Source organism: Patagioenas fasciata, chromosome 3, assembly GCF_037038585.1.
Source record: "Patagioenas fasciata isolate bPatFas1 chromosome 3, bPatFas1.hap1, whole genome shotgun sequence".
In the NCBI taxonomy this organism is placed as follows: Eukaryota; Metazoa; Chordata; class Aves; order Columbiformes; family Columbidae; genus Patagioenas; species Patagioenas fasciata.
In genome coordinates this window covers 125,989,379-126,017,345 of record NC_092522.1, presented here as the reverse complement: position 1 = coordinate 126,017,345, position 27,967 = coordinate 125,989,379, and the positions used below count along the sequence as shown (strand labels likewise).

The 27,967-nt window shown below is 61.3% G+C and overlaps 1 protein-coding gene across 1 annotated transcript; it reads left to right on the top strand.

Annotated features, from left to right (window-relative positions):
- Positions 1–395: 395 nt before the first annotated feature.
- PPM1G (protein phosphatase, Mg2+/Mn2+ dependent 1G) lies at positions 396–27,967 on the top strand. Its single transcript, XM_065835095.2, has 10 exons — positions 396–711; positions 7,814–7,883; positions 19,873–19,958; positions 21,335–21,467; positions 23,984–24,453; positions 24,880–25,017; positions 25,732–25,966; positions 26,254–26,383; positions 26,509–26,611; positions 27,286–27,967. Exons 1-10 carry the CDS (start codon positions 592–594, stop codon positions 27,487–27,489), a joined length of 1,689 nt encoding a protein of 562 aa, XP_065691167.1. The 5' UTR covers positions 396–591; the 3' UTR covers positions 27,490–27,967.

The following is a 27,967-nucleotide window of genomic DNA, read 5'->3' as shown; positions in this document are numbered from 1 at the left end:
GCGGAGGAGGCGGTACCGCCCGTTTCAAGTCCCCTGTGCGCCCCCCCGCCCCCGCCGTATGATGAATGTGCTCGGAGCGCGGCTGTCTGGGACGGCTACCGCCTCCCTCCCCCTGCGGCGGCAGGGCGAGCCGGCCCGTGAAGCGCTGCCGCAGCCCCCGGAGTGCGGCCGGGCTGCACAGAACCCGGCGGTCTCGGGTGCCGCTGACAGGCGGGGTCGCGAGCGCCGGCCGAGTCCCGCGGGCCGGAGGCCGCCGCGCGGAGCGCTCTTCAGGTCCCCGTGGCGCGCTAGCCACTGCCCGTCTCTATGGTAGGCGCTTCCGGCCCCTGAGCCGCGGCGGCGCGGGCTGAGCGCCGTCCCCCGTGGCGACTCTATAGCCCGCGCTTCCGGCCGCGCGACTTCCGCTCGGCGGTGGGTGGTTCTGCCGCTCCCGCTCCGCCGCCCGCGCTGGGCCCGTCCCGCCGCCGCTCCCGCTCCCGCCGCCGTTCCCGCCGCCGCTCCAGCCGCCACCGCTCCCGCCACCACCGCTCCCGCCGCCCCCTCCGCGCAGGGCCGGGGGCCGGGCCCACCGGCGGAGGCCGCCGCGGCGCCATGGGCGCCTACCTGTCGCAGCCCAACACGGTGAAGAGCTCGGGGGACGGCGCCGGGCTCGGGCCGCGCCCGCTGCACTTCGGCTTCAGCGCCATGCAGGGCTGGCGCGTCTCCATGGAGGTGAGCGTGTGCGGGGGAGGCTCCGGCCGCACGGCCCGGCCCGCTGTCCCGCGCTCGGTCCGTCCCTCCTGGCGGGGCCCGCCGCTCCGGGGCTGCCGCGGCCCGGCCGGAACGGCCGCTCGTCCCCGCGGGGAGCGGCTGGAACGGCCCCGCTCCGGAGGCACCGCCCGGGCGCTCTGGCTCGTACAGCCCGAGATGTCCCGGCGGGGAACGGCAGTCCGGGGTGGAGGCGCAGGGCAGCGCGGCGCTGGGGAGCGGGCGCTGGGGAGGGCGAATGAAGATCCTCAGGGAAGAGCCTGGTTGCTGTCCGGGCGGACCTGAAGCGTCCGTCTCGTTATCCTCTCTCCCGGGTTTGATCTCTCCTGGGCAGGTTCACGGGAGGAGTTCCCCTGCTGCTCTCGGTGTCCTGCAGGCAGCGCTGGCGTTGCGGTCCTGCCGGGCTGGTTCCGGGGCAGGTGAATCACCAGAAGGTGGATGTCTGGCTGCAGGAGCCGGGCTTTGCTCCCTGGGCAGGGTGCCCGTTGGAGCTGCGTTGTAAAGCTGCTCGTGTAGGGGCGAAGTCGAGCTGCTGGGACGACTTTGTCTCACCAGCGGTTATTAGTTCATTGAATTTAACACCCTCTGTGAGCACCATGAATGCACTGGTTTGTTTTCCCTTCCAGGCAGCGAACAGGCTAAGTTAGACCTGGATTAACGTTAGTCCCTGCACCCTGTCCCAGGTAAAGCAGCCGCCCTGTTGGCAGCCCCGTGGCTCAGCCGGAGGGGCGTCCCGTTCTGACTGCTGGGGGTTTGGTTTCTGCAAATATGGTTTCATGGGCTGCACTGTCAGGTACTTTGCTGCTGTTGAAATGTTACAGCAACCGCACTGGTGACAAAAGAGTGACCGGGTGTTTTCCTGTGTGCACCAGAACCCTGTGGAACCCCGGGCTCTGGTTTCCAGGGCAAAAGAGGTGGCAGAATTGGCGCTGTGCTCTCAGGACAGGCTCTGTACATGTGTGTGTGTGTGTGTGTGTGTGTGTGTGCCCGGCTGACTGTGAGTGACGCTGTCTCAGGGCAGACTGTGTGTGTGTGTGTGCCCGGCTGACTGTGAGTGACGCTGTCTCGGGACAGGCTGTGTGTGTGTGCTCGGCTGACTGTGAGTGACGGTGTCTCAGGACAGGCTGTGTGTGTTTGTGTGCCCGGATGACTGTGAGTGACGGTGTCTCAGGGCAGGCTGTGTGTGTGTGTGTGTGTGTGTGCGCCCAGCTGACTGTGAGTGACGGTGTCTCAGGACAGGCTGTGTGTGTGTGTGTGCCTGGCTGACTGTGAGTGACAGTGTCTCAGGACAGGCTGTGTGTGTGTGTGCGCCCAGCTGACTGTGAGTGATGGTGTCTCAGGACAGGCTGTGTGTGTGTGTGCGCCCAGCTGACTGTGAGTGATGGTGTCTCAGGACAGGCTGTGTGTGTGTGTGTGTGTGTGTGTGTGTGTGTGCCCGGATGACTGTGAGTGACAGTGTCTCAGGACAGGCTCTGTGTGTGTGTGTGTGTTTGTGCGCGCCCGGATGACTGTGAGTGACAGTGTCTCAGGACAGGCTCTGTGTGTGTGTGTGTTTGTGCGCGCCCGGATGACTGTGAGTGACAGTGTCTCAGGACAGGCTGTGTGTGTGTGCTTGGCTGACTGTGAGTGACGGTGTCTCAGGACAGGCTGTGTGTGTGTGTGTGCCCAGCTGACTGTGAGTGACGGTGTCTCAGCCGCTCTGTCCTGGTGACCCACGGAGGCGTTAGGGGAGCGCAGCGGTGCCGTGTGATCCCTGCACGGTGACGGCTCCTGTGCGGGATGTGGGTGCAGGGCGCTCTGGCTGCACAGGGCTGAGGTGTTTTGAGGAGGTGGGTCAGGATGTGGGTGCAGGTCCCTCTGGTGTCCCGGCTGCACAGGGCTGAGGTGTTTTGAGGAGGCGGGTGGGATGCGGGATGTGGGTGCAGGTCGCTGTGGCTGCACAGGACTGGGGTGTTTTGAGGAGGTGGGTCAGGTACGGGAGAGCAGAGTCGCCCCGTCTGTAGTGCTGGTGGGCTCAGGCGTCCCTCGGGTGGGACGTGGGCTCACAGTGTCACTTGTTCGAGGTTGGTCTTGCTGCTGTTGACCTTTGCGGGCGCTGGCGGGGACCCGGAGCTCGCAGCTGTGTCCGGGCTCAGTGCCCCGCGGTGCCGCCGTGCCAAGGACGCCGGCGCGGCCGTGGTTCAGCTGTGATCACGGCGGCGAGGAGCCGGCAGGAGTGCTTGTGGTGCGAGTTGAACCCGCTGCACGTGGCTTCTGAGTCTGGTGGGAGAGAAACGCGTTGTTTTGCGTACAGTTGAGTGGAATTTGATGGTTCTGTTGCATTTTCCCCCGTTCCGGTGCTGCGTGTTGCTCTCTGTGTCCAGGTTTGTGGGTTTTGCCTTTGCTCGTCTTTAGTTGTACTTTCGCCCTTCTGTGAGGCCTGGAGAAAGCTCCCAGCAGATGTTCACGCTCCAGGCTTTAGTTCTGCCGTACGTTAGTGAAGCCGCTCAGAGTGCGTATGGGTGGTGGGACACGGCATTTTTAGGTAGCAGAAATTCCTGTGAAGGATTTGTCTGTTGCCTTTAACGTACATTTCAGGAGCCCTCAAGTGAGAAGGCTCTGAAGAAATACTGTAATAAAAATCCACTCTTAGTCCAGAGAGAGGTGGCTTTGTGGATAAGGAAATGTTTGGGGCAGGTGAGGGACCCAAAGGACAAGGATTCTAAAAAGCCAGAGTTGGGTACTGTGAAGCAAACAGGAAAAGCAGAGAAGCTGCAGACGCATTATGGTGCGGAGAGGAGGGGTGCAGGAGGCACTGTGGAGGGGCTGGGTGGGACCTCTGTTCTGATGGGACGACAACCAACCCCTCTCTGGGGTGCTGGGGACACGGGGGTGACACCAGGGGGTGACACCAGCCCTTTCACTGCCAGCCAGCTGCTCTCTGGGGTGCTGGGGACACGGGGGTGACACCGGGGGGTGACACCAGCCCGCCGGAGCGGTGCGGAGCTGGCGGGCGGCTGAGTGCTCCACAGACCCAGCACAGTGACGCGTTTTGCTGCAGGCTCCGGGTCTCCTCCCCGCAGCGTTTGCCTTACTTGCTCCGATTGAACTGCTGCTCCGTCACCTGGGACTTACCCCAGTTACTTCGTTGTGGTTTTGCCGTCTCACTCACTTCTGTAAATGCTCTGAACAGTGAGCATTAAAATGCTGATTCTTATTTTCATTTGCTGTTTCCAGCAAGCTCTCTGGTTAAATTTCCTACGGTGTAATTCAGAGTAATTTTTTTGTTCTGAACTATGATTTAATCTGCCTGTTCAGACACTGTTTCCATCACAGCGTCAAGAGTTTCATTGCACTGAGTGCAGCACAGACCCAGAACCTCGCTCTGTTTTCCTCAGCACTCGGTAGAAGTTGCAGGGGAGTGGGGTTCTGGGGGCTCCGGAGGAGGAGGAGCTGTCCCTGGCGCTGTGGATCCATCCAGAGCCTTGACCCCTGCAGTGAGCGCAGTGTTCTGGGGCAGCTGCAGCGCCTTTGACTTCTGAGGTGATGAACAGCAGAGAGACCAGATCACATTGGTTAAAATATCATGATTGCTCTTGCAACAGCGTGTGAGGTGCGGTCAGGACGTGAGCTGGTAGGTGAGGGCTTGAACTTTAAGGAATCTTGGGAGATTAGTTGAGCAGGAGGAGAGTTTAGGAGAGAGGTTCAGTCCATCTGTGGTTTAGGAGAGAGGTTCAGCCCATCCGTGGTTTAGGAGAGAGGTTCAGCTCATCTCTGGTTTAGGAGAGAGGTTCAGCCCACCCGTGGTTTAGGAGAGAGGTTCAGCCTATCCATGGTTTAGGAGAGAGGTTCAGCCTATCCATGGTTTAGGAGAGAGGTTCAGCCCATCCGTGGTTCAGGAGAGAGGTTCAGCCCATCCGTGGTTCAGGAGAGAGGTTCAGCCCATCCGTGGTTCAGGAGAGAGGTTCAGCCTATCCATGGTTTAGGAGAGAGGTTCAGCCCATCCGTGGTTTAGGAGGGAGGTTCAGCCCATCCGTGGTTTAGGAGAGAGGTTCAGCTCATCCGTGGTTTAGGAGAGGTTCAGCCCATCCGTGGTTTAGGAGAGGTTCAGCCCATCCGTGGTTTAGGAGAGGTTCAGCCCATCCGTGGTTTAGGAGAGGTTCAGCTCATCCGTGGTTTAGGAGAGGTTCAGTTCATCACCAGTTCCAGGCTTTGCGCCGCACCGGCCCGGTTTGGTTGCTCACCCGTGGGGTGGGAGCGGTCGGGGCCCCCCTGTGAAGTCTGGGTGGTGCCACCTTCAGCGTCTGCTGCTCCGAGCGACCTCGAGGAGAGAAAGGTCGCTGTGTGCGCAGCTGGTGCTGCTGTTCGTGGTCTGGGAGCGCGCAGGGAAGGCTGGACGCAGTTTGATTTAAGCCTGCAGAGCCCCTGGGACGCACCTTCCCTCCGGCTTGCCCCGGACATTCTGCGGGTTCCTGGACGGTTGTCTTGCCCGAGGAGGTGGTACCGGGGTTTGTGCTGTACAAGGGGCGCTTTGGGGCTGGCACTGCCAGTTGACCGGTTGCTTTTCTTGGCTGTGCTGCTGAACCGGCACTGAGAGGGGCCAGCGCTGGCCGGGCCTTGGGGCAGCAGAGGGTCACAGGGCGGTTTGGGCTGGGAGGACCTCCCCAGCTCCCCAGTGCCACCCCTGCCGTGAGCAGGGACATCTTCACCAGCTCAGGCTGCTCAGAGCCCCAGCCAGCCTGGCCTGGGGTGTCCCCAGGGACAGGACAGGGCCATCCTGGAGCATCCCACGTGGCCAGAAGTGCAGGAAGGAGCCTCTGTCCCAAGGGCTCTGTCCAGCCCGGTTGGTTGTTCCCGCGGGACGTGGTGGCCGTGTCGTGCCAGGCTGCCTGTCGTGGGGCTGGTGGCACGGCTGGGACCGTGTTCACCCTGATAAGCAGAGGCAAAGCCTGCGGCTGGTTGAAGTCATGAGGTCCAGAGGCCCTGTGTTTGACCTCTGGCTTCACCACTGGCTTTTCATTTTGTGTGGCTCTCGTTTGGCAAGAATGGGGCAGAGCGTCGGTGAGAGAGGCCAGACCCTACCGGTGACCCTGAGCCGGCTGCGTTTGTCTGTGTGGGAAGGCGCCTGCATACTGGTACCAGTTTAACTTGTATTTCCATAGCTACACTCAGCTGGAGAGTCCTCAGCCAAGGCACCAGTTTGTGCGACGGAGCACAGCTTGGTGCCTGGTGTTCCTTACGGACGGAGCTGCTGCGGTGACACGGGCCTCACGGGTACCCCGAGCACAGGGCTGGTTCTGCTGAGCCTCACGGGTACCCCGAGCACAGGGCTGGTTCTGCTGAGCCTCACGGGTACCCCGAGCACAGGGTTGGTTCTGCTGAGCCTCACGGGTACCCCGAGCACAGGGTTGGTTCTGCTGAGCCTCACGGGTACCCTGAGCACAGGGTTGGTTCTGCTGAGCCTCACGGGTACCCTGAGCACAGGGTTGGTTCTGCTGAGCCTCACAGGTACCCTGAGCACAGGGTTGGTTCTGCTGAGCCTCACGGGTACCCCGAGCACAGGGTTGGTTCTGCTGAGCCTCACGGGTACCCCGAGCACAGGGTTGGTTCTGCTGAGCCTCACGGGTACCCCGAGCACAGGGTTGGTTCTGCTGAGCCTCACGGGTACCCCGAGCACAGGGTTGGTTCTGCTGAGCCTCACGGGTACCCTGAGCACAGGGTTGGTTCTGCTGAGCCTCACGGGTACCCCGAGCACAGGGTTGGTTCTGCTGAGCCTCACGGGTACCCCAAGCACAGGGTTGGTTCTGCTGAGCCTCACGGGTACCCCGAGCACAGGGTTGGTTCTGCTGAGCCTCACGGGTACCCCGAGCACAGGGTTGGTTCTGCTGAGCCTCACGGGTACCCCGAGCACAGGGTTGGTTCTGCTGAGCCTCACGGGTACCCCGAGCACAGGGTTGGTTCTGCTGAGCCTCACGGGTACCCCGAGCACAGGGTCGGTTCTGCTGAGCCTCACGGGTACCCCGAGCACAGGGTCGGTTCTGCTGAGCCTCACGGGTACCCCGAGCACAGGGTTGGTTCTGCTGAGCCTCACGGGTACCCTGAGCACAGGGTTGGTTCTGCTGAGCCTCACGGGTACCCTGAGCACAGGGCTGGTTCTGCTGAGCCTCACGGGTACCCTGAGCACAGGGTTGGTTCTGCTGAGCCTCACGGGTACCCCGAGCACAGGGCTGGTTCTGCTGAGCCTCACGGGTACCCTGAGCACAGGGTTGGTTCTGCTGAGCCTCACGGGTACCCTGAGCACAGGGCTGGTTCTGCTGAGCCTCACAGGTACCCTGAGCACTGGGTTGGTTCTGCTGAGCCTCACAGGTACCCTGAGCACAGGGTTGGTTCTGCTGAGCCTCACGGGTACCCTGAGCACAGGGCTGGTTCTGCTGAGCCTCACGGGTACCCTGAGCACAGGGCTGGTTCTGCTGAGCCTCACGGGTACCCTGAGCACAGGGCTGGTTCTGCTGAGCCTCACTGGTACCCTGAGCACAGGGCTGGTTCTGCTGAGCCTCACGGGTACCCTGAGCACAGGGCTGGTTCTGCTGAGCCTCACGGGTACCCTGAGCACAGGGTTGGTTCTGCTGAGCCTCACGGGTACCCTGAGCACAGGGCTGGTTCTGCTGAGCCTCACGGGTACCCTGAGCACAGGGCTGGTTCTGCTGAGCCTCACGGGTACCCTGAGCACAGGGCTGGTTCTGCTGAGCCTCACGGGTACCCTGAGCACAGGGGCCGGTTCTCCCCAGCCCAGCCATGTCTGGAGTTGTACCGCGGTCTGGAGGGGTTTCCAGCCCGGCCACTGGTGCCCAGGCTGGTTCCTGCTCCAGCACAGAGCAGCACGGTGTCACAGGTCCCTGCCCCTCTTTGAGGACGGATGCTCACCACGTGAGCTTTCGGGGATGCGAGAGGTTTTCTGACTGCTCTGGCTGTCCCTCCAGATTTGAGAATCCCGTGTCGGTGCCGATAGCCTCCCCGCTCCCTTCTCCCTCTTTCTGCGGGGTCCAGTGCAACCCGTGTCATTCCAAGCTTCTGCTCTCTCTTTCAGGACGCGCACAACTGCATCCCCGAGCTGGACAGTGAAACGGCCATGTTCTCGGTCTACGACGGACACGGAGGTAACTGCGTCCCCTCTCACCAGGCCCTTCAGGGCTGCTCGGGCAGTGTCTGTCTGTCCTTGGGAATCGGGCTCCTCTTGGCACGCGTTTCCTTTGGTAGATGTCATCAGCTAAGGTTCCGAACCTTCCTCGGGGTTTCCAGGAGGAAGGTCACGGGTTAACGGCAAATCGAAATGAGATTTGTGTTCTGTCTTTGAAAACTTGTGGAATGGCTGTTTTTGTGGCGGATGAGCTGGACGGGGTCGTCACAGCAGAGAAAACCTGCGTGAGCTCAGACCGGAGGTCCCAGTCCGGTCAGTGTGTTCTGGTGGCTGCAGAACCGCTTGGCGAGGGAAGAGGGAAGGGGCAGATCGTTCCCTGACCCCTTCCCGGCCCCGCGTGCGGGCTCCTGGGGCTGTGGGTTGCAACCATTCATCTTACATGTGCTCCAGCCTTCTTGATGGACCCTTCGGGAACTCAGCTGATTGCATTTTAAACCAGATTTATGTGTTTGGTGTTTATTTGTGTAGGATCTTTTGTACAGCACTTAATTTATTATTTGAAAAAAGGCTTTGACCTAAATCTGCTGCCTGATAATTTCGCGGCAGTGCCCCCAGCGCGTATGAGGAGTTGGTAAGCAATCACTGCGTTGGCACTTCCACTTTCAGCGTTTTGGACCCGGTGTCCTTTCTTCCAGTCAGAAGAGCCCTGGCCTTGTCTCTGTTGCGCAGGGGTCTGCGTGGTTAAACACCAGCGTTTGTTGTGTGAAACACACGTTGCACCGTGGGTCGTGCTGGGGACCCCGCGCAGGCGATGAGGCGCCGGAGCCATGGGGCTCGTCAGGCTGCGGTGCCGGACGTGCTGGGGGCTCCGCCGCCCCGGCTGGGCTCGTCCTGTCTCTGTGCCTCTGCCCGTGCCCGGCCTGCACACACACCCTGGGTTTGTTCTCACATGAGTGTTTCTGCTTTATTCTCCGTTCTTTTGGTAACAATTCCTAACGACGTGTTCGCCGGTCTGGTGTAAAGCTGACATTTCAGAACTCTGTCCCCAGTTTCTTCCAGATCTTTCCTGAGCAGTAACAGACAGATTTGAGTCCAATGTACACATGGAGGTTCTTGTTTTTGTCGGTGAGGAATCTCATCTGCCAGTATCACGTGAAATCACAAGGTCTTGCTCTTGATGCTTCATTTTGTAAGTTATTTTAGTGTTGATGACCAGGGATGATCCATCACTTCTCACTGACCCCTCTTCCAGATGGTTTGCGCAGGTGTTGAACACCACGAGTCTCCGAGGAGCCGCGGCCATCCCCTGTTCTGGAGCCCTCTGCTCCTCTCACCTGGCTCCTTCTCCCAGGGCCACTTAGTGTGGAAAACACTTGATGATGTATTTGAAAGCTCCTTGGAGATCTGTATGGAGCAGATTGACTAAACTGCCCGTTTCCTCCTGCTCGAGGACCCTCTGAACACACACTGACCAGTTAGTGACACTCTCTGCATGTTTAACCTCTGCCCATCCCACTGCGTGTGTCCATGGACCTGCTCATTCCGTTAATTGCCATTTCTGCAGCGTGCTGTGTTCACATACCGGGTGCACTGGTCTGTAGTGCTGTGAACTCAGGTTCCACGGCTCTCCGAGGGTGTGCTGGTCTGTAGTGCTGTGAACTCAGGTTCCACGGCTCTCCGAGGGTGTGCTGGTCTGTACTGCTGTGAACTCAGGTTCCACGGCTCTCCGAGGGTGTGCTGGTCTGTAGTGCTGTGAACTCAGGTTCCACGGCTCTCCGAGGGTGTGCTGGTCTGTAGTGCTGTGAACTCAGGTTCCACGGCTCTCCGAGGGTGTGCTGGTCTGTAGTGCTGTGAACTCAGGTTCCACGGCTCTCCGAGGGTGTGCTGGTCTGTAGTGCTGTGAACTCAGGTTCCACCGCTCTCCGAGGGTGTGCTGGTCTGTAGTGCTGTGAACTCAGGTTCCACCGCTCTCCGAGGGTGTGCTGGTCTGTACCGCTGTGAACTCAGGTTCCACGGCTCTCCGAGGGTGTGCTGGTCTGTACCGCTGTGAACTCAGGTTCCACCGCTCTCCGAGGGTGTGCTGGTCTGTAGTGCTGTGAACTCAGGTTCCACCGCTCTCCGAGGGTGTGCTGGTCTGTACCGCTGTGAACTCAGGTTCCACCGCTCTCCGAGGGTGTGCTGGTCTGTAGTGCTGTGAACTCAGGTTCCACCGCTCTCCGAGGGTGTGCTGGTCTGTACCGCTGTGAACTCAGGTTCCACGGCTCTCCGAGGGTGTGCTGGTCTGTAGTGCTGTGAACTCAGGTTCCACGGCTCTCCGAGGGTGTGCTGGTCTGTACCGCTGTGAACTCAGGTTCCACGGCTCTCCGAGGGTGTGCTGGTCTGTAGTGCTGTGAACTCAGGTTCCACGGCTCTCCGAGGGTGTGCTGGTCTGTAGTGCTGTGAACTCAGGTTCCACGGCTCTCCGAGGGTGTGCTGGTCTGTAGTGCTGTGAACTCAGGTTCCACCGCTCTCCGAGGGTGTGCTGGTCTGTAGTGCTGTGAACTCAGGTTCCACGGCTCTCCGAGGGTGTGCTGGTCTGTAGTGCTGTGAACTCAGGTTCCACCGCTCTCCGAGGGTGTGCTGGTCTGTAGTGCTGTGAACTCAGGTTCCACCGCTCTCCGAGGGTGTGCTGGTCTGTACCGCTGTGAACTCAGGTTCCACGGCTCTCCGAGGGTGTGCTGGTCTGTACCGCTGTGAACTCAGGTTCCACGGCTCTCCGAGGGTGTGCTGGTCTGTAGTGCTGTGAACTCAGGTTCCACCGCTCTCCGAGGGTGTGCTGGTCTGTAGTGCTGTGAACTCAGGTTCCACCGCTCTCCGAGGGTGTGCTGGTCTGTACCGCTGTGAACTCAGGTTCCACCGCTCTCCGAGGGTGTGCTGGTCTGTACCGCTGTGAACTCAGGTTCCACGGCTCTCCGAGGGTGTGCTGGTCTGTAGTGCTGTGAACTCAGGTTCCACCGCTCTCCGAGGGTGTGCTGGTCTGTAGTGCTGTGAACTCAGGTTCCACCGCTCTCCGAGGGTGTGCTGGTCTGTAGTGCTGTGAACTCAGGTTCCACCGCTCTCCGAGGGTGTGCTGGTCTGTAGTGCTGTGAACTCAGGTTCCACCGCTCTCCGAGGGTGTGCTGGTCTGTAGTGCTGTGAACTCAGGTTCCACGGCTCTCCGAGGGTGTGCTGGTCTGTAGTGCTGTGAACTCAGGTTCCACCGCTCTCCGAGGGTGTGCTGGTCTGTAGTGCTGTGAACTCAGGTTCCACGGCTCTCCGAGGGTGTGCTGGTCTGTAGTGCTGTGAACTCAGGTTCCACCGCTCTCCGAGGGTGTGCTGGTCTGTAGTGCTGTGAACTCAGGTTCCACGGCTCTCCGAGGGTGTGCTGGTCTGTACCGCTGTGAACTCAGGTTCCACGGCTCTCCGAGGGTGTGCTGGTCTGTAGTGCTGTGAACTCAGGTTCCACGGCTCTCCGAGGGTGTGCTGGTCTGTAGTGCTGTGAACTCAGGTTCCACCGCTCTCCGAGGGTGTGCTGGTCTGTAGTGCTGTGAACTCAGGTTCCACGGCTCTCCGAGGGTGTGCTGGTCTGTAGTGCTGTGAACTCAGGTTCCACCGCTCTCCGAGGGTGTGCTGGTCTGTAGTGCTGTGAACTCAGGTTCCACGGCTCTCCGAGGGTGTGCTGGTCTGTAGTGCTGTGAACTCAGGTTCCACCGCTCTCCGAGGGTGTGCTGGTCTGTAGTGCTGTGAACTCAGGTTCCACGGCTCTCCGAGGGTGTGCTGGTCTGTACCGCTGTGAACTCAGGTTCCACGGCTCTCCGAGGGTGTGCTGGTCTGTAGTGCTGTGAACTCAGGTTCCACGGCTCTCCGAGGGTGTGCTGGTCTGTAGTGCTGTGAACTCAGGTTCCACCGCTCTCCGAGGGTGTGCTGGTCTGTACCGCTGTGAACTCAGGTTCCACCGCTCTCCGAGGGTGTGCTGGTCTGTAGTGCTGTGAACTCAGGTTCCACGGCTCTCCGAGGGTGTGCTGGTCTGTAGTGCTGTGAACTCAGGTTCCACGGCTCTCCGAGGGTGTGCTGGTCTGTAGTGCTGTGAACTCAGGTTCCACGGCTCTCCGAGGGTGTGCTGGTCTGTACCGCTGTGAACTCAGGTTCCACGGCTCTCCGAGGGTGTGCTGGTCTGTAGTGCTGTGAACTCAGGTTCCACGGCTCTCCGAGGGTGTGCTGGTCTGTAGTGCTGTGAACTCAGGTTCCACGGCTCTCCGAGGGTGTGCTGGTCTGTAGTGCTGTGAACTCAGGTTCCACCGCTCTCCGAGGGTGTGCTGGTCTGTAGTGCTGTGAACTCAGGTTCCACCGCTCTCCGAGGGTGTGCTGGTCTGTACCGCTGTGAACTCAGGTTCCACGGCTCTCCGAGGGTGTGCTGGTCTGTAGTGCTGTGAACTCAGGTTCCACGGCTCTCCGAGGGTGTGCTGGTCTGTAGTGCTGTGAACTCAGGTTCCACGGCTCTCCGAGGGTGTGCTGGTCTGTAGTGCTGTGAACTCAGGTTCCACCGCTCTCCGAGGGTGTGCTGGTCTGTACCGCTGTGAACTCAGGTTCCACCGCTCTCCGAGGGTGTGCTGGTCTGTACCGCTGTGAACTCAGGTTCCACGGCTCTCCGAGGGTGTGCTGGTCTGTACCGCTGTGAACTCAGGTTCCACGGCTCTCCGAGGGTGTGCTGGTCTGTAGTGCTGTGAACTCAGGTTCCACGGCTCTCCGAGGGTGTGCTGGTCTGTAGTGCTGTGAACTCAGGTTCCACCGCTCTCCGAGGGTGTGCTGGTCTGTAGTGCTGTGAACTCAGGTTCCACGGCTCTCCGAGGGTGTGCTGGTCTGTAGTGCTGTGAACTCAGGTTCCACCGCTCTCCGAGGGTGTGCTGGTCTGTAGTGCTGTGAACTCAGGTTCCACGGCTCTCCGAGGGTGTGCTGGTCTGTAGTGCTGTGAACTCAGGTTCCACGGCTCTCCGAGGGTGTGCTGGTCTGTAGTGCTGTGAACTCAGGTTCCACCGCTCTCCGAGGGTGTGCTGGTCTGTACCGCTGTGAACTCAGGTTCCACCGCTCTCCGAGGGTGTGCTGGTCTGTAGTGCTGTGAACTCAGGTTCCACCGCTCTCCGAGGGTGTGCTGGTCTGTAGTGCTGTGAACTCAGGTTCCACCGCTCTCCGAGGGTGTGCTGGTCTGTACCGCTGTGAACTCAGGTTCCACCGCTCTCCGAGGGTGTGCTGGTCTGTACCGCTGTGAACTCAGGTTCCACGGCTCTCCGAGGGTGTGCTGGTCTGTAGTGCTGTGAACTCAGGTTCCACGGCTCTCCGAGGGTGTGCTGGTCTGTAGTGCTGTGAACTCAGGTTCCACGGCTCTCCGAGGGTGTGCTGGTCTGTACCGCTGTGAACTCAGGTTCCACGGCTCTCCGAGGGTGTGCTGGTCTGTAGTGCTGTGAACTCAGGTTCCACGGCTCTCCGAGGGTGTGCTGGTCTGTACCGCTGTGAACTCAGGTTCCACCGCTCTCCGAGGGTGTGCTGGTCTGTAGTGCTGTGAACTCAGGTTCCACGGCTCTCCGAGGGTGTGCTGGTCTGTAGTGCTGTGAACTCAGGTTCCACGGCTCTCCGAGGGTGTGCTGGTCTGTAGTGCTGTGAACTCAGGTTCCACCGCTCTCCGAGGGTGTGCTGGTCTGTAGCGCTGTGAACTCAGGTTCCACCGCTCTCCGAGGGTGTGCTGGTCTGTAGTGCTGTGAACTCAGGTTCCACGGCTCTCCGAGGGTGTGCTGGTCTGTAGTGCTGTGAACTCAGGTTCCACGGCTCTCCGAGGGTGTGCTGGTCTGTACCGCTGTGAACTCAGGTTCCACGGCTCTCCGAGGGTGTGCTGGTCTGTAGTGCTGTGAACTCAGGTTCCACGGCTCTCCGAGGGTGTGCTGGTCTGTAGTGCTGTGAACTCAGGTTCCACCGCTCTCCGAGGGTGTGCTGGTCTGTAGTGCTGTGAACTCAGGTTCCACGGCTCTCCGAGGGTGTGCTGGTCTGTAGTGCTGTGAACTCAGGTTCCACGGCTCTCCGAGGGTGTGCTGGTCTGTAGCGCTGTGAATTCAGGTTCCACGGCTCTCCGAGGGTGTGCTGGTCTGTAGTGCTGTGAACTCAGGTTCCACCGCTCTCCGAGGGTGTGCTGGTCTGTAGTGCTGTGAATTCAGGTTCCACCGCTCTCCGAGGGTGTGCTGGTCTGTAGTGCTGTGAACTCAGGTTCCACCGCTCTCCGAGGGTGTGCTGGTCTGTAGTGCTGTGAACTCAGGTTCCACCGCTCTCCGAGGGTGTGCTGGTCTGTAGTGCTGTGAACTCAGGTTCCACCGCTCTCCGAGGGTGTGCTGGTCTGTAGTGCTGTGAACTCAGGTTCCACCGCTCTCCGAGGGTGTGCTGGTCTGTAGTGCTGTGAACTCAGGTTCCACCGCTCTCCGAGGGTGTGCTGGTCTGTAGTGCTGTGAACTCAGGTTCCACCGCTCTCCGAGGGTGTGCTGGTCTGTAGTGCTGTGAACTCAGGTTCCACGGCTCTCCGAGGGTGTGCTGGTCTGTAGTGCTGTGAACTCAGGTTCCACCGCTCTCCGAGGGTGTGCTGGTCTGTACCGCTGTGAACTCAGGTTCCACCGCTCTCCGAGGGTGTGCTGGTCTGTAGTGCTGTGAACTCAGGTTCCACCGCTCTCCGAGGGTGTGCTGGTCTGTAGTGCTGTGAACTCAGGTTCCACCGCTCTCCGAGGGTGTGCTGGTCTGTACCGCTGTGAACTCAGGTTCCACCGCTCTCCGAGGGTGTGCTGGTCTGTACCGCTGTGAACTCAGGTTCCACGGCTCTCCGAGGGTGTGCTGGTCTGTAGTGCTGTGAACTCAGGTTCCACGGCTCTCCGAGGGTGTGCTGGTCTGTAGTGCTGTGAACTCAGGTTCCACGGCTCTCCGAGGGTGTGCTGGTCTGTACCGCTGTGAACTCAGGTTCCACGGCTCTCCGAGGGTGTGCTGGTCTGTAGTGCTGTGAACTCAGGTTCCACGGCTCTCCGAGGGTGTGCTGGTCTGTACCGCTGTGAACTCAGGTTCCACCGCTCTCCGAGGGTGTGCTGGTCTGTAGTGCTGTGAACTCAGGTTCCACGGCTCTCCGAGGGTGTGCTGGTCTGTAGTGCTGTGAACTCAGGTTCCACGGCTCTCCGAGGGTGTGCTGGTCTGTAGTGCTGTGAACTCAGGTTCCACCGCTCTCCGAGGGTGTGCTGGTCTGTACCGCTGTGAACTCAGGTTCCACGGCTCTCCGAGGGTGTGCTGGTCTGTAGTGCTGTGAACTCAGGTTCCACCGCTCTCCGAGGGTGTGCTGGTCTGTAGTGCTGTGAACTCAGGTTCCACCGCTCTCCGAGGGTGTGCTGGTCTGTAGTGCTGTGAACTCAGGTTCCACGGCTCTCCAAGGGTGTGCTGGTCTGTAGTGCTGTGAACTCAGGTTCCACCGCTCTCCGAGGGTGTGCTGGTCTGTACCGCTGTGAACTCAGGTTCCACCGCTCTCCGAGGGTGTGCTGGTCTGTAGTGCTGTGAACTCAGGTTCCACCGCTCTCCGAGGGTGTGCTGGTCTGTAGTGCTGTGAACTCAGGTTCCACCGCTCTCCGAGGGTGTGCTGGTCTGTAGTGCTGTGAACTCAGGTTCCACGGCTCTCCGAGGGTGTGCTGGTCTGTACCGCTGTGAACTCAGGTTCCACGGCTCTCCGAGGGTGTGCTGGTCTGTACCGCTGTGAACTCAGGTTCCACGGCTCTCCGAGGGTGTGCTGGTCTGTAGCGCTGTGAACTCAGGTTCCACCGCTCTCCGAGGGTGTGCTGGTCTGTACCGCTGTGAACTCAGGTTCCACGGCTCTCCGAGGGTGTGCTGGTCTGTACCGCTGTGAACTCAGGTTCCACGGCTCTCCGAGGGTGTGCTGGTCTGTACCGCTGTGAACTCAGGTTCCACGGCTCTCCGAGGGTGTGCTGGTCTGTACCGCTGTGAACTCAGGTTCCACCGCTCTCCGAGGGTGTGCTGGTCTGTAGTGCTGTGAACTCAGGTTCCACGGCTCTCCGAGGGTGTGCTGGTCTGTACCGCTGTGAACTCAGGTTCCACGGCTCTCCGAGGGTGTGCTGGTCTGTAGTGCTGTGAACTCAGGTTCCACCGCTCTCCGAGGGTGTGCTGGTCTGTAGTGCTGTGAACTCAGGTTCCACCGCTCTCCGAGGGTGTGCTGGTCTGTAGTGCTGTGAACTCAGGTTCCACCGCTCTCCGAGGGTGTGCTGGTCTGTAGCGCTGTGAACTCAGGTTCCACGGCTCTCCGAGGGTGTGCTGGTCTGTAGCGCTGTGAACTCAGGTTCCACGGCTCTCCGAGGGTGTGCTGGTCTGTAGTGCTGTGAACTCAGGTTCCACGGCTCTCCGAGGGTGTGCTGGTCTGTAGTGCTGTGAACTCAGGTTCCACGGCTCTCCGAGGGTGTGCTGGTCTGTAGTGCTGTGAACTCAGGTTCCACGGCTCTCCGAGGGTGTGCTGGTCTGTAGTGCTGTGAACTCAGGTTCCACGGCTCTCCGAGGGTGTGCTGGTCTGTACCGCTGTGAACTCAGGTTCCACGGCTCTCCGAGGGTGTGCTGGTCTGTAGCGCTGTGAACTCAGGTTCCACCGCTCTCCGAGGGTGTGCTGGTCTGTAGTGCTGTGAACTCAGGTTCCACCGCTCTCCGAGGGTGTGCTGGTCTGTAGCGCTGTGAACTCAGGTTCCACGGCTCTCCGAGGGTGTGCTGGTCTGTAGCGCTGTGAACTCAGGTTCCACGGCTCTCCGAGGGTGTGCTGGTCTGTAGTGCTGTGAACTCAGGTTCCACGGCTCTCCGAGGGTGTGCTGGTCTGTACCGCTGTGAACTCAGGTTCCACGGCTCTCCGAGGGTGTGCTGGTCTGTAGTGCTGTGAACTCAGGTTCCACGGCTCTCCGAGGGTGTGCTGGTCTGTAGTGCTGTGAACTCAGGTTCCACCGCTCTCCGAGGGTGTGCTGGTCTGTAGTGCTGTGAACTCAGGTTCCACCGCTCTCCGAGGGTGTGCTGGTCTGTAGTGCTGTGAACTCAGGTTCCACGGCTCTCCGAGGGTGTGCTGGTCTGTAGTGCTGTGAACTCAGGTTCCACGGCTCTCCGAGGGTGTGCTGGTCTGTACCGCTGTGAACTCAGGTTCCACGGCTCTCCGAGGGTGTGCTGGTCTGTAGTGCTGTGAACTCAGGTTCCACGGCTCTCCGAGGGTGTGCTGGTCTGTAGTGCTGTGAACTCAGGTTCCACGGCTCTCCGAGGGTGTGCTGGTCTGTACCGCTGTGAACTCAGGTTCCACCGCTCTCCGAGGCTTTTACATTTACTTTTGGTATGACGTGTGTGCTTTTCATTTCTCTGCAGTGGAGCTGACCCAACTGGAAGGTGACAAACCACAGGTCAGAATTTCCTGCTTTCCTTTAGAACTGAGTTATCTAATTCTGCCCATTTGTAAATAAGAGTTTAAGGCCTTTCTTTGTAGCAGTCCCCGTTAGAAAGGTCACCCTGAGCAGGTAGCTGACTCTTAAAGTACAGTCTCAGTCTGAAACATCCAGATTGAATGTTTGAAATGATTTTCCTCTCGAGCTTCATCTGAGAATGTGGAGAGACCCGGGTGGAGCAGCAGCCGGTGTCCTGAGCAGTATCGTGGAGAACGTCGTTCTGAGAGGCAGGGAAGGACAGAGGAAAAAGGACAGAGGATATAGCGACTATTCAGTGTGGGGTTATTGCTTGCAGCAATTCAGAAACCATTCAGAAGCATCTAGCAGACGTGAGGATGAGCAGTGTCCAGCAAAAACCGGCCAAGAATGAGTAATACCAAACCGACCCGTGGTTCTGTAGGATGAGTGTGGCTGCTGGGCCAGCGGGAGGGTCCGGTTCATGTGTGGGTTTCACAAGGGCTCTGAACACGCTCGCGGTGTGGCCAGCGGGAGGGTCCGGTTCACGTGTGGGTTTCACAAGGGCTCCGGACACGCTCATGGTGTGGCCAGCAGGAGGGTCCGGTTCACGTGTGGGTTTCACAAGGGCTCCGGACACGCTCGCGGTGTGGCCAGCAGGAGGGTCCGGTTCACGTGTGGGTTTCACAAGGGCTCTGAACACGCTCGCGGTGTGGCCAGCAGGAGGGTCCGGTTCACGTGTGGGTTTCACAAGGGCTCCGGACACGCTCGCGGTGTGGCCAGCAGGAGGGTCCGGTTCACGTGTGGGTTTCACAAGGGCTCCGGACACGCTCGCGGCGTTCCCGGCAGTGGGGGCCGAGGGAAGGTGTTTGTGTTTTATAATGCAGTGGGAAGGACTCGAGACAGACGTTGGGGAAAAGCAAAGCACCGGCACCGTTTTCTGACTCGTGTGTCAGGTTTCCAGGGATGGAATCTACGGCTCTTCCTGCGCAACCCGTATCGGGAGGGATACGGACATAGTGAACCTGACTCGGGAGATAAACTGTTGTGTGATTTTATGGATGCATTAGTTCTTTTAGGTGGAAGCAATTCCTCAGGTCTGTCCCAGGTAAAATAAGGTCTTAGAGTGGGAATCTCTGTAAGCTTTATTAGCTGCCTGTTCAAAGAATTAATGTATCTTTGATACCGTGCTCATCTATCAGCCTTGAACTCTCCAGCGAGCTTCCCGCTCCAGGCAGGGCGGGAGAAGTTCTTACACTGTGTTCTGTGCAGAAGATGCCGGGTGGTTCTTTCTCATATTTACCTTTCCGTTTCGCTCACCGGGTCCTTGTGCACGTGTCCCCGCGGACAGGGCTCCGGTGTCAGGACGCGGACCCAGCGTGTCTGAGCGGCCCCGGCTGCCGGCCCGCGGGGCGGCCGTGCGGGACCCCCTGCTCCCCCCCCCGCTCCCCCTCTGCTCCCCCCCCCGCTCCCCCCCCCCGCTCCCCCCCCCGCTCCCCCCCCGCTCCCCCCCCGCTCCCCCCCGCTCCCCCCCCGCTCCCCCCCGCTCCCCCCCCGCTCCCCCCCCCGCTCCCCCCCCCGCTCCCCCCTGTTCCCCCCCCGCTCCCCCCCGCTCCCCCCCGCTCCCCCCCGCTCCCCCCCGCTCCCCCCCCGCTCCCCCCCCGCTCCCCCCCCGCTCCCCCCCCCGCTCCCCCCCCGCTCCCCCCCCGCTCCCCCCCCCGCTCCCCCCCCCGCTCCCCCCCCCGCTCCCGCCCTGCTCCCCCCCCACTCCCGCCCCGCTCCCCCCCCGCTCCCCCCCCGCTCCCCCCCGCTCCCCCCCCGCTCCCCCCCCGCTCCCCCCCTGCTCCCCCCCTGCTCCCCCCCTGCTCCCATGCGCCTCAGCCGCTGCTTTCACCTCCCTGTCACCAGGGTCCCCACTGACACGCGCTCCCCTTTCCGAGGTCAGTGCTGTCACAGCGAGGTTTTCTCTCCTCGCAGGGTGTCCATCTGAGCACACGCCTGCTGTGATTCTCCTGGCCTGCCTGCGAGCGGTGGCTCTCTCCCCTCTGATCTGCCTTCGCGCTCTGCCGCCCCCTCACTGTCTCAGGGTGGGACTTCATACTCGGGTCCTCTTTTGGCATAGTATTCCAGTCCATAGCGATGCTGCTGGGCCAAGGGCAAGTCTTCCTTTCACCAGACGTTCTCACGTCCAGTCTGGGATCCTCGTTACTTCTTGTGCCGATAACGCTTGAGCTCGTGTTGACCGAAGGCTTCGCTTTTCCTCTGCTTGCTTATCCCTGTGCTCACGTACAAAGCAGAGCTTCCTAGGCAGGATGGGCCTAAGCAGTTGGCCCGAGTGCCCACAGGGGCCCGTTCCCTGTCAGGAGGTTTGCTGGGTCCGCAGCACGTCCCGCCGTGCTGGAGCTGTCGGGAGCTCCCAGCGCTGTCTCTGACTCCCACGCTGGGTTCCTTCTGCTTTGTGTCCCAGGGTTTGCTGAGGAGCTCAGTTCTCAGGAGTGTGTTTGGCTTTGGGCGGGACCGGCCTCTTTAACCGATTCTGCTCTCTTTCAGGAGAAGAAGTTGCCCTGTACTGTGCCAAGTATCTCCCTGAGATAATCAAAGACCAGAAGGCCTACAAGGAAGGCAAACTGCAGAAGGTGAGCGTCTCGCCCTGCCCTGAGCACCGACGCAGGGAAGGCCCGGGCTTAGGTACCGAACTCCTGCGCAGGGCCCTGTCCCTCCGAGGTCTGTCTGCGTGGCTTCCATTGCGCTTTCCCTCCTTGTTTCTAGGAGCGTACACCAGGTGTTCATTTGATTTTCAAAGACAAACCTCCTTCTGTTTTCCAGCTTTCTTTTATTTCCCCCTCTTTCGAGTTTTCAGACCGGTTCCAGCCAGAGGCGTGGGCTGGTTCTCGGGGTGGTTTTGGTGGGTTGTTCTGTGGGCAGGGGTAGCTCTGGTCGAGGAGGTTCACGTCCCGTTCCCACCAAGCGACCCCCCGCCGCGGTTCTCCCCCGGCACTGGTTTCCGACGGGACGTGGCTGTCCCCGGGGGATCCGCGGAGCCTGCGGGAGGGGACGGCCACAGACAGCCCACAAAGCAAACTGGAACCAGTCTGTGGCTCGTGCTCATGCCGAAGCACCCCAGTATCGTGTTTCACCCATCCCATGATCTGGAGGATGCGGCAGAGCGTCCCCTCAGCGAGTCTGGAGGTGGCGCGGAGCCGGGACAGGGGCCGTGCTGCTCAGCAGTGCAGAGGGGTCTGCAGAGGCTGGAGGAACGGGGGCAGGAGCGCGTGAGGCTCAGCCAGGGAAAGCGCAAAGTGCTGCCCTGGGGGAACCACCCGGAGCACCAGCGCGTGCCGGGGCTGCTGGTGGACACCGAGCTCACCACGAACCGGCAGCGTGCCCTCGCCGCAAGGGTGGCGAATGGTGTCCTGGGCTGCGCGAGCGTTATCAGGAGGGGGATGGAGGGGATGGTCCTTCCCCCTGCTCAGTGCTGGGCCCAGCGCTGGGCTCCCTGGTGCAGGAGGGACATGGACAGACTGGAGAGAGCACAGCAAGGGGCTGGGGGAACTGGGAGAACTGGGGCTGCTCAGCCTGTAGCTGGGATAGGGTGGGGTGGGATGGGATCCAGGTGTGGAAGCACTTGCCGGAGGGAGGGCGGAGGGAGCCGAGCTCTGCCAGGGGTGCCCAGAGGCGGGACCAGAGGCCGCGGGCACAAACTGGCCCTGAACGGGTCCCTCTGAACATCGGGAAACGCTCTTCCAGTGTGAGGGTGACCCAGGGACAGGCCGCCCAGGGCCGTGCTGGGGTCCCCATCCCTGTCGCTCCTCAGGAGCCACCTGGACACGGTCCTGGGCAGCAGCTCTGGGTGTCCCTGCCGGAGCAGGGGCTGGACAAGGTGACCCCAGCGGTCCCCGTCACCCTCAGCCGTTCTGTGATCCCGTGTGCCGTGCGATTGCCCAGCGTGACACACGGGCAGCCTGCGGGGACGGCGAACTGTGCGCGCTCTCATGTCTGTGTTCATACGTAGGCCCTGGAAGATGCTTTCTTAGCCATAGATGCCAAGCTCACCACTGAGGAGGTGATTAAAGAGCTCTCTCAGATGGCTGGGCGACCCCAGGAGGATGAAGACGAGAAGGAGAAAGTTGCTGATGAAGATGATGGTAAGTCAGATGCTCGCAGGACAGGGACGGGACCAGCTGGGCCAGGCCCCCTCAGCAGCGGGTTTCTGTCCGAAGTTCGAGTTACATCTCAGCTGGAGTTGAACGGCGAGCCCCGCGCTGCGTGTCGCTGGTGCTGGCAAATTCTGATCCCCTGGGTGCCGTAATGCTGGAGTAACGAACCGGCCAGTCGCTGTTTTGTGGGGCCCCTCCATGTGGCACGGAGTCCTGGGTGCGTGAGGAGCCTCCAGCTGTGGGGTGGTGATGTCCCAGCTGTGGGGCGGTGACGTCCGGCTGTGGGGCAGTGATGTCCGGCTGTGGGGCAGTGACGTCCCGGCTGTGGGGCGGTGACGTCCGGCTGTGGGGCAGTGATGTCCGGGTGTGGGGCGGTGACGTCCGGGTGTGCTCTCACTCAGGGTCCCCTCGCTGGCCTCGGAGCAGGTGTACAGTGATCCCATCACCCTGAGCGCTGTGTGCTCTGAAATTGCTGGACTTGTCCCTCATTCTCCAGCTGACAGGGACAAAGTGGGTTTTGGTTTGTTTGGCTGGGTTATCTTCTTTTTGCCCAGTACTTTCAGGAGTATTTGGTGTATGGGTGTTTCTTTTCCTTCTGGGATTAATTAGCAAAGAGAATTATAACCAAGGGTATGTCAGGAGGGACATGACCGTCTTTAGCTCACAGTTTAGGGGAAGCCATCCAGGTTTCTGCCCAGGGTCCCCCTCAGGAGGTGCTGATCCCTGCCTGAGCTGCTCTGTGCTGTCACAGCTGCTCGGGATCAACCGCTGAACCAAACCTTGTTTGCAGCATAATGAGCAAATCCACCTGTGGAGGGGCCGCTCTGCTTCCCACGCAGCTTCGGACCAGCCCGCATGTGTTACATGTGCTGCTCTGTGCCCCCCAGCCCCACGGCCACGCACAGCTCTGTGCTGCGTCAGGGCACCCCCGGGGCCTTTCTGAGCCCGGCTTAACCCTCTGCAGCAGGGACCTGCTGTGCTGAGCCTGGCTTAGACCCTCTGCAGCAGGGAGCTGCTGTACTGAGCCCGGCTTAGACCCTGTGCAGCAGGAGCTGCTGTGCTGAGCCCGGCTTAGACCCTGTGCAGCAGGGAGCTGCTGTACTGAGCCTGGCTTAGACCCTGTGCAGCAGGAGCTGCTGTGCTGAGCCTGGCTTAGACCCTGTGCAGCAGGAGCTGCTGTGCTGAGCCCGGCTTAGACCCTGTGCAGCAGGAGCTGCTGTGCTGAGCCTGGCTTAGACCCTGTGCAGCAGGAGCTGCTGTGCTGAGCCCGGCTTAGACCCTGTGCAGCAGGAGCTGCTGTGCTGAGCCCGGCTTAGACCCTGTGCAGCAGGAGCTGCTGTGCTGAGCCCGGCTTAGACCCTGTGCAGCAGGAGCTGCTGTGCTGAGCCTGGCTTAGACCCTGTGCAGCAGGAGCTGCTGTGCTGAGCCCGGCTTAGACCCTCTGCAGCAGGAGCTGCTGTGCTGAGCCCGGCTTAGACCCTGTGCAGCAGGAGCTGCTGTGCTGAGCCCGGCTTAGACCCTGTGCAGCAGGAGCTGCTGTGCTGAGCCCGGCTTAGACCCTGTGCAGCAGGAGCTGCTGTGCTGAGCCCGGCTTAGACCCTGTGCAGCAGGAGCTGCTGTGCTGAGCCCGGCTTAGACCCTGTGCAGCAGGAGCTGCTGTGCTGAGCCCGGCTTAGACCCTGTGCAGCAGGAGCTGCTGTGCTGAGCCCGGCTTAGACCCTGTGCAGCAGGAGCTGCTGTGCTGAGCCTGGCTTGGACCCTGTGCAGCAGGAGCTGCTGTGCTGAGCCCGGCTTAGACCCTGTGCAGCAGGAGCTGCTGTGCTGAGCCCGGCTTAGACCCTGTGCAGCAGGAGCTGCTGTGCTGAGCCTGGCTTGGACCCTGTGCAGCAGGAGCTGCTGTGCTGAGCCCGGCTTAGACCCTGTGCAGCAGGAGCTGCTGTGCTGAGCCTGGCTTAGACCCTGTGCAGCAGGAGCTGCTGTGCTGAGCCTGGCTTGGACCCTGTGCAGCAGGAGCTGCTGTGCTGAGCCCGGCTTGGACCCTGTGCAGCAGGAGCTGCTGTGCTGAGCCCGGCTTGGACCCTGTGCAGCAGGAGCTGCTGTGCTGAGCCTGGCTTAGACCCTGTGCAGCAGGAGCTGCTGTGCTGAGCCCGGCTTGGACCCTGTGCAGCAGGAGCTGCTGTGCTGAGCCTGGCTTGGACCCTGTGCAGCAGGAGCTGCTGTGCTGAGCCCGGCTTGGACCCTGTGCAGCAGGAGCTGCTGTGCTGAGCCTGGCTTAGACCCTGTGCAGCAGGAGCTGCTGTGCTGAGCCCGGCTTGGACCCTGTGCAGCAGGAGCTGCTGTGCTGAGCCTGGCTTGGACCCTGTGCAGCAGGAGCTGCTGTGCTGAGCCCGGCTTGGACCCTGTGCAGCAGGAGCTGCTGCCAGCCCAGCGGTGCTGCACGGCTGCTGTGCGGTGACCTGTCTGCTCTCTCACCCTCTCTGTCCTCACCCCCTCTCCATTTCTAGTGGATAACGAGGAAGCTGCTCTTCTGCACGAAGAAGCCACCATGACCATCGAGGAGCTTCTCACACGTTACGGACAAAACTGCACCAAGAACCTCAAAAGCAAGTCCTCGTCTCCGGCCGGGGAGAGCGCTGCGGAGGGGACAGGCAAGCAGCATGATGGGGACTCAAATATGAATGGAGAGGCTGAGCCGGGGGAGCTTCCCGACCACAAGGAGCGGAAGAACGGGAAGCCAGACGAAGAGATCACGGGTATTTCCTCCACCTCAGACAAAGCCAGCGCTGGAGGCAACAGCCCTGCTCTGCAGAAGCCTGAACTAGGCAAAGGTGACGAGGCCGTCACCTCTTCTACTGGGGAGGCCGGGCCCTCCTGCTCCTCTTCGGGAAAGCCCCAGCGCACAACCAAATCCAAATTTTTTGAGGACAGTGAGGATGAGTCAGATGAGGTTGAGGAAGAGGAGGAAGACAGTGAGGTAGGAAACAGCGCCGGGGCAGAGCGGCCTTCTGGCCGGCAGAACGCGTTGCTTACTGCGGTACTCGAGCTGCGGGCCTCTGGCTCATCCTAGGGCTGTCCTAGGAGCAGGTTTTCAGGCTGAGACGTGGAGACCCATCTCAGGGGAGTGTCGGGGGCTGCTCAGATAACGCTGGAGGAACGCGCCCTCATCTGCGCGGCGGCCGTAGGGGACGGCCCTCGGTCCTGCTGCGTGCGCCGTCCCTCCACCCGCTGTGGCCGCCGAAACGGCTGCTCTGATGGTGACATCAGGCGTGGGGAGCGTGCCAGGTCATCTCGCTCTTGCGGGGTGAATGTCACCTGTCCCCAGGGCGGAGGGACCAGCTGTCTGGGGAGGGCGCTGCACGTGTCCCATGTGACGCCCGCTGCTCTCTCTTGTTTCTTGTAGGAATGCAGTGAAGATGAGGATGGTTACAGCAGCGAAGAGGCAGAGAATGAAGATGATGAAGATGACACTGAAGAAGCAGAGGAGGATGAGGATGAAGAGGAGGAGATGTTGTTACCAGGCATGGAGGGGAAAGAGGAGGTGCACACCCTGTTCTTGTGTTTGCAGCGTCGTGGAGCCAGGGGCATCGGGGGGCACTCAGCAAGGAGTTGTTTCCGTTGAGATGGGATAAAGCATCGCTCTTGTTCTGAGGCTGCGCGCGGCGGCCGACAGCCCGGCTCTACGCACGAGGCCGAGGGGCGGGGATGGATCTGCAGCGAGTTGGGACCGGCACAGGGTGACCCCAGCGCTGGGGTTCTGGCCCAGGAGCCGCTGTGGGGTTGGCGTGGGCGGCACCGCGCGGAGCTGAGCTCGCCAGGCCGGGGCTGGGCCTCCTCAGCCCGTGGCACTGCTGGCAGGCGCTGCAGGGACCCGGTGTCGGGAGAAGGGACCGCGGTTTGCAAGGCGCCCACCTCTGTCTCTGAGGACGCCCCGGCTGGCAGCAAAGCTTCGCTGGAGCGGGGGCTGGAACCAGCTCGCTGGAACAGGGGCACAGCAGGACACGCCGAGCACTGGAGACCCCGAGCCGCTGGTGCCGTGTGGGGCTGGGACGGCCGCGTTGCCTGACCCTGGCTCGGGAACACGCTCCGGTGTGTTGGGCTTTTCTCCTTGTTCTGTGTGTGCTCGTGGGAAGAAGGAACGAGATGCAGCACCTCGGGTTTGGGACCCTGCTGGGGCTGTGGCGACCGCGCTGTTCCCGTATGGCCCGACACGGAGCAGGAGAAAGGGCTCTCACCAAAGCCATTTCTCCCACAGCCCGGCTCCGACAGTGGGACAACGGCGGTCGTGGCACTGATCCGGGGCAAGCAGCTGATCGTGGCCAATGCCGGCGACTCCCGCTGCGTGGTGTCGGAAGGTGGCAAAGCTGTCGACATGTCCTACGACCACAAGCCGGAGGATGAGGTGGAGCTGGCCAGGATAAAGAACGCTGGTGGCAAGGTCACCATGGACGGGAGGGTGAACGGCGGCCTCAACCTCTCCAGGGCCATCGGTGAGCAAAGGGGCGACACTGGCGCGCCCGGCGGGTGCTCGGGACTTGTGCGCTGCCAGCGCCTGCCTGCCGCTGCGCCCAAGGGCCGGGTTTTGACTGGGTGATGAGTAGAACAAAGGCAAAGAGCTGGCAAAGGCAGCTCTTGCCTCTCGCACGGCGACAGCGCGTTGGGTTCACTGGGGCCGGTGCCTCGAGCTGTGGCGGTTTGCGTGGATCCGCGGTACGGCAGGAGCGCGGCTCCCGCGCCACGGGGTCACGCAGAGCCGTCCTCCTCCTCTCCGCTGCAGGCGATCACTTCTACAAGCGCAACAAGAATCTCCCTCCGGAGGAACAGATGATCTCCGCTCTGCCCGACATCAAAGTGCTGACGATAAATGACGACCACGACTTCATGGTCATTGCCTGCGATGGGATCTGGTGAGTTGCGCGGGGCAGCTGGGTGTCTGCTCTGGTTGTTCTCTGGAGCCGGGCCCTGGGGAGGCCCGAAGGCCCCGGCGCTGCTCGCCCCTGGCGTGACTGCTCCGTTTGCTGCCCCTCTGCAGGAATGTGATGAGCAGCCAGGAAGTGGTGGATTTCATCCAGTCTAAGATCACCCAGAAGGACGAGAACGGAGTCCTGAGGCCGCTCTCCTCCATTGTAGAAGAGGTAAGGTCTGGAGCTTCGCCGTCCGTCAGCACACAGCGCGTCTGCGCCCGGCGCGGCGCCCGCCGCTGCCCCGCCCCGCCGCTGCCCCGCCCCGCCTCTGCCCCGCCCCGCCTCTGCCCCGCCCCGCCTCTGCCCCGCCCCGCCTCTGCCCCGCCCTGCCTCTGCCCCGCCTCTGCCCCGCGCCGCCTCTGCCCCGCGCCGCCTCTGCCCCGCGCCGCCTCTGCCCCGCGCCGCCTCTGCCCCGCGCCGCCTCTGCCCCGCGCCGCCTCTGCCCCGCGCCGCCTCTGCCCCGCCCCGCCTCTGCCCCGCCCTGCTTTGCCTCTGCCCCGCCCCGCCCTGCTTTGCCTCTGCCCTGCCCCACTCTCCATCGCTGTGTGCTCCGCACTGGGGAGTCTGGCAGCACCTGGGCTGCACTGCTGGCTGGAACAGGAGCGGAGACGCCTCTGAGCTGGGAGTTCCTCCAGCGCCCTGGCCGGTGTTTCTGGCCTCTGGGCTGCTGTCGAGCCATGGGAGTTTCTGGCCACATCCAGAAAACCAGGGCTGCTGAGGCTGTTCCTGTGCCGTGTCTGGGTGTGAGCAGCGTGTGAGCCCAGCCTGTTCTGGCCGCTGTCAGTCGCTAGACCGGGCCCAGGGTCTGTGCTCCGTGCTGACCTGTCTGTGCCGTCCCTCCTCAGCTGCTGGATCAGTGCTTGGCTCCAGACACCTCAGGGGACGGCACCGGCTGCGATAACATGACCTGCATCATCATCAGCTTCAAACCCCGTAACACACACCCGCCTGCTGACAGCGGGAAGCGGAAACTGGAGGACACGGCAGCGCCGGCAGCACCAGCAGAAGAGAACGGCGGTGACAGCAGCAAGAAGGCCAAGCTGGAATAGCAGAGCTCGCACGGGGACTTTGCTGTGCGCTCACCAGACTCTCGTTTCTTAAACATGCTGAACTCAAGACTCCAAAGTCTTGTCCTTTTTTAGCCTTAGCAGAGGCCTTGTTTGTCCATGTCCGGGGCGGGGGCGGGGGGCGGGTCTGGTTATGAGGGCTTGTCACACCGTTCATGTGTAACCATTCCAGAGGGAGCCGCGGGCAGCGCCGCGGAGCAGCGGGCGCAGGAGCCCGCGAGCAGGAGCAGGATGTCCCCCCATTGTCTCCATGTGGTTGTTGCCATTTCTGTGCCTGTGAATTTCTGTTCCGAGGGAAGAACTTTTTCACCGTTGAGGTTTTTTTTAATCTGCACCCGATTATTTAAGGCCCTTTCTGTTCATATTTGTGAAACAATCCGGCTGTGGTGCTGCTGCCACACCGCGTTCTGTTGTACACTTCAATCAGTACTTTTTTCAAACTAAAAGCCCAGAAATCGTA

Excerpts from the sequence above, each read along its gene's own strand:
- PPM1G (XM_065835095.2), top strand. The coding sequence starts at position 592 with ATGGGCGCCTACCTGTCGCAGCCCAACACGGTGAAGAGCTCGGGGGAC. Across the intron at positions 25,018-25,731 it reads GCATGGAGGGGAAAGAGGAG|CCCGGCTCCGACAGTGGGAC; the intron begins GTGCACACCCTG and ends TTTCTCCCACAG. Across the intron at positions 25,967-26,253 it reads CAACCTCTCCAGGGCCATCG|GCGATCACTTCTACAAGCGC; the intron begins GTGAGCAAAGGG and ends TCTCCGCTGCAG.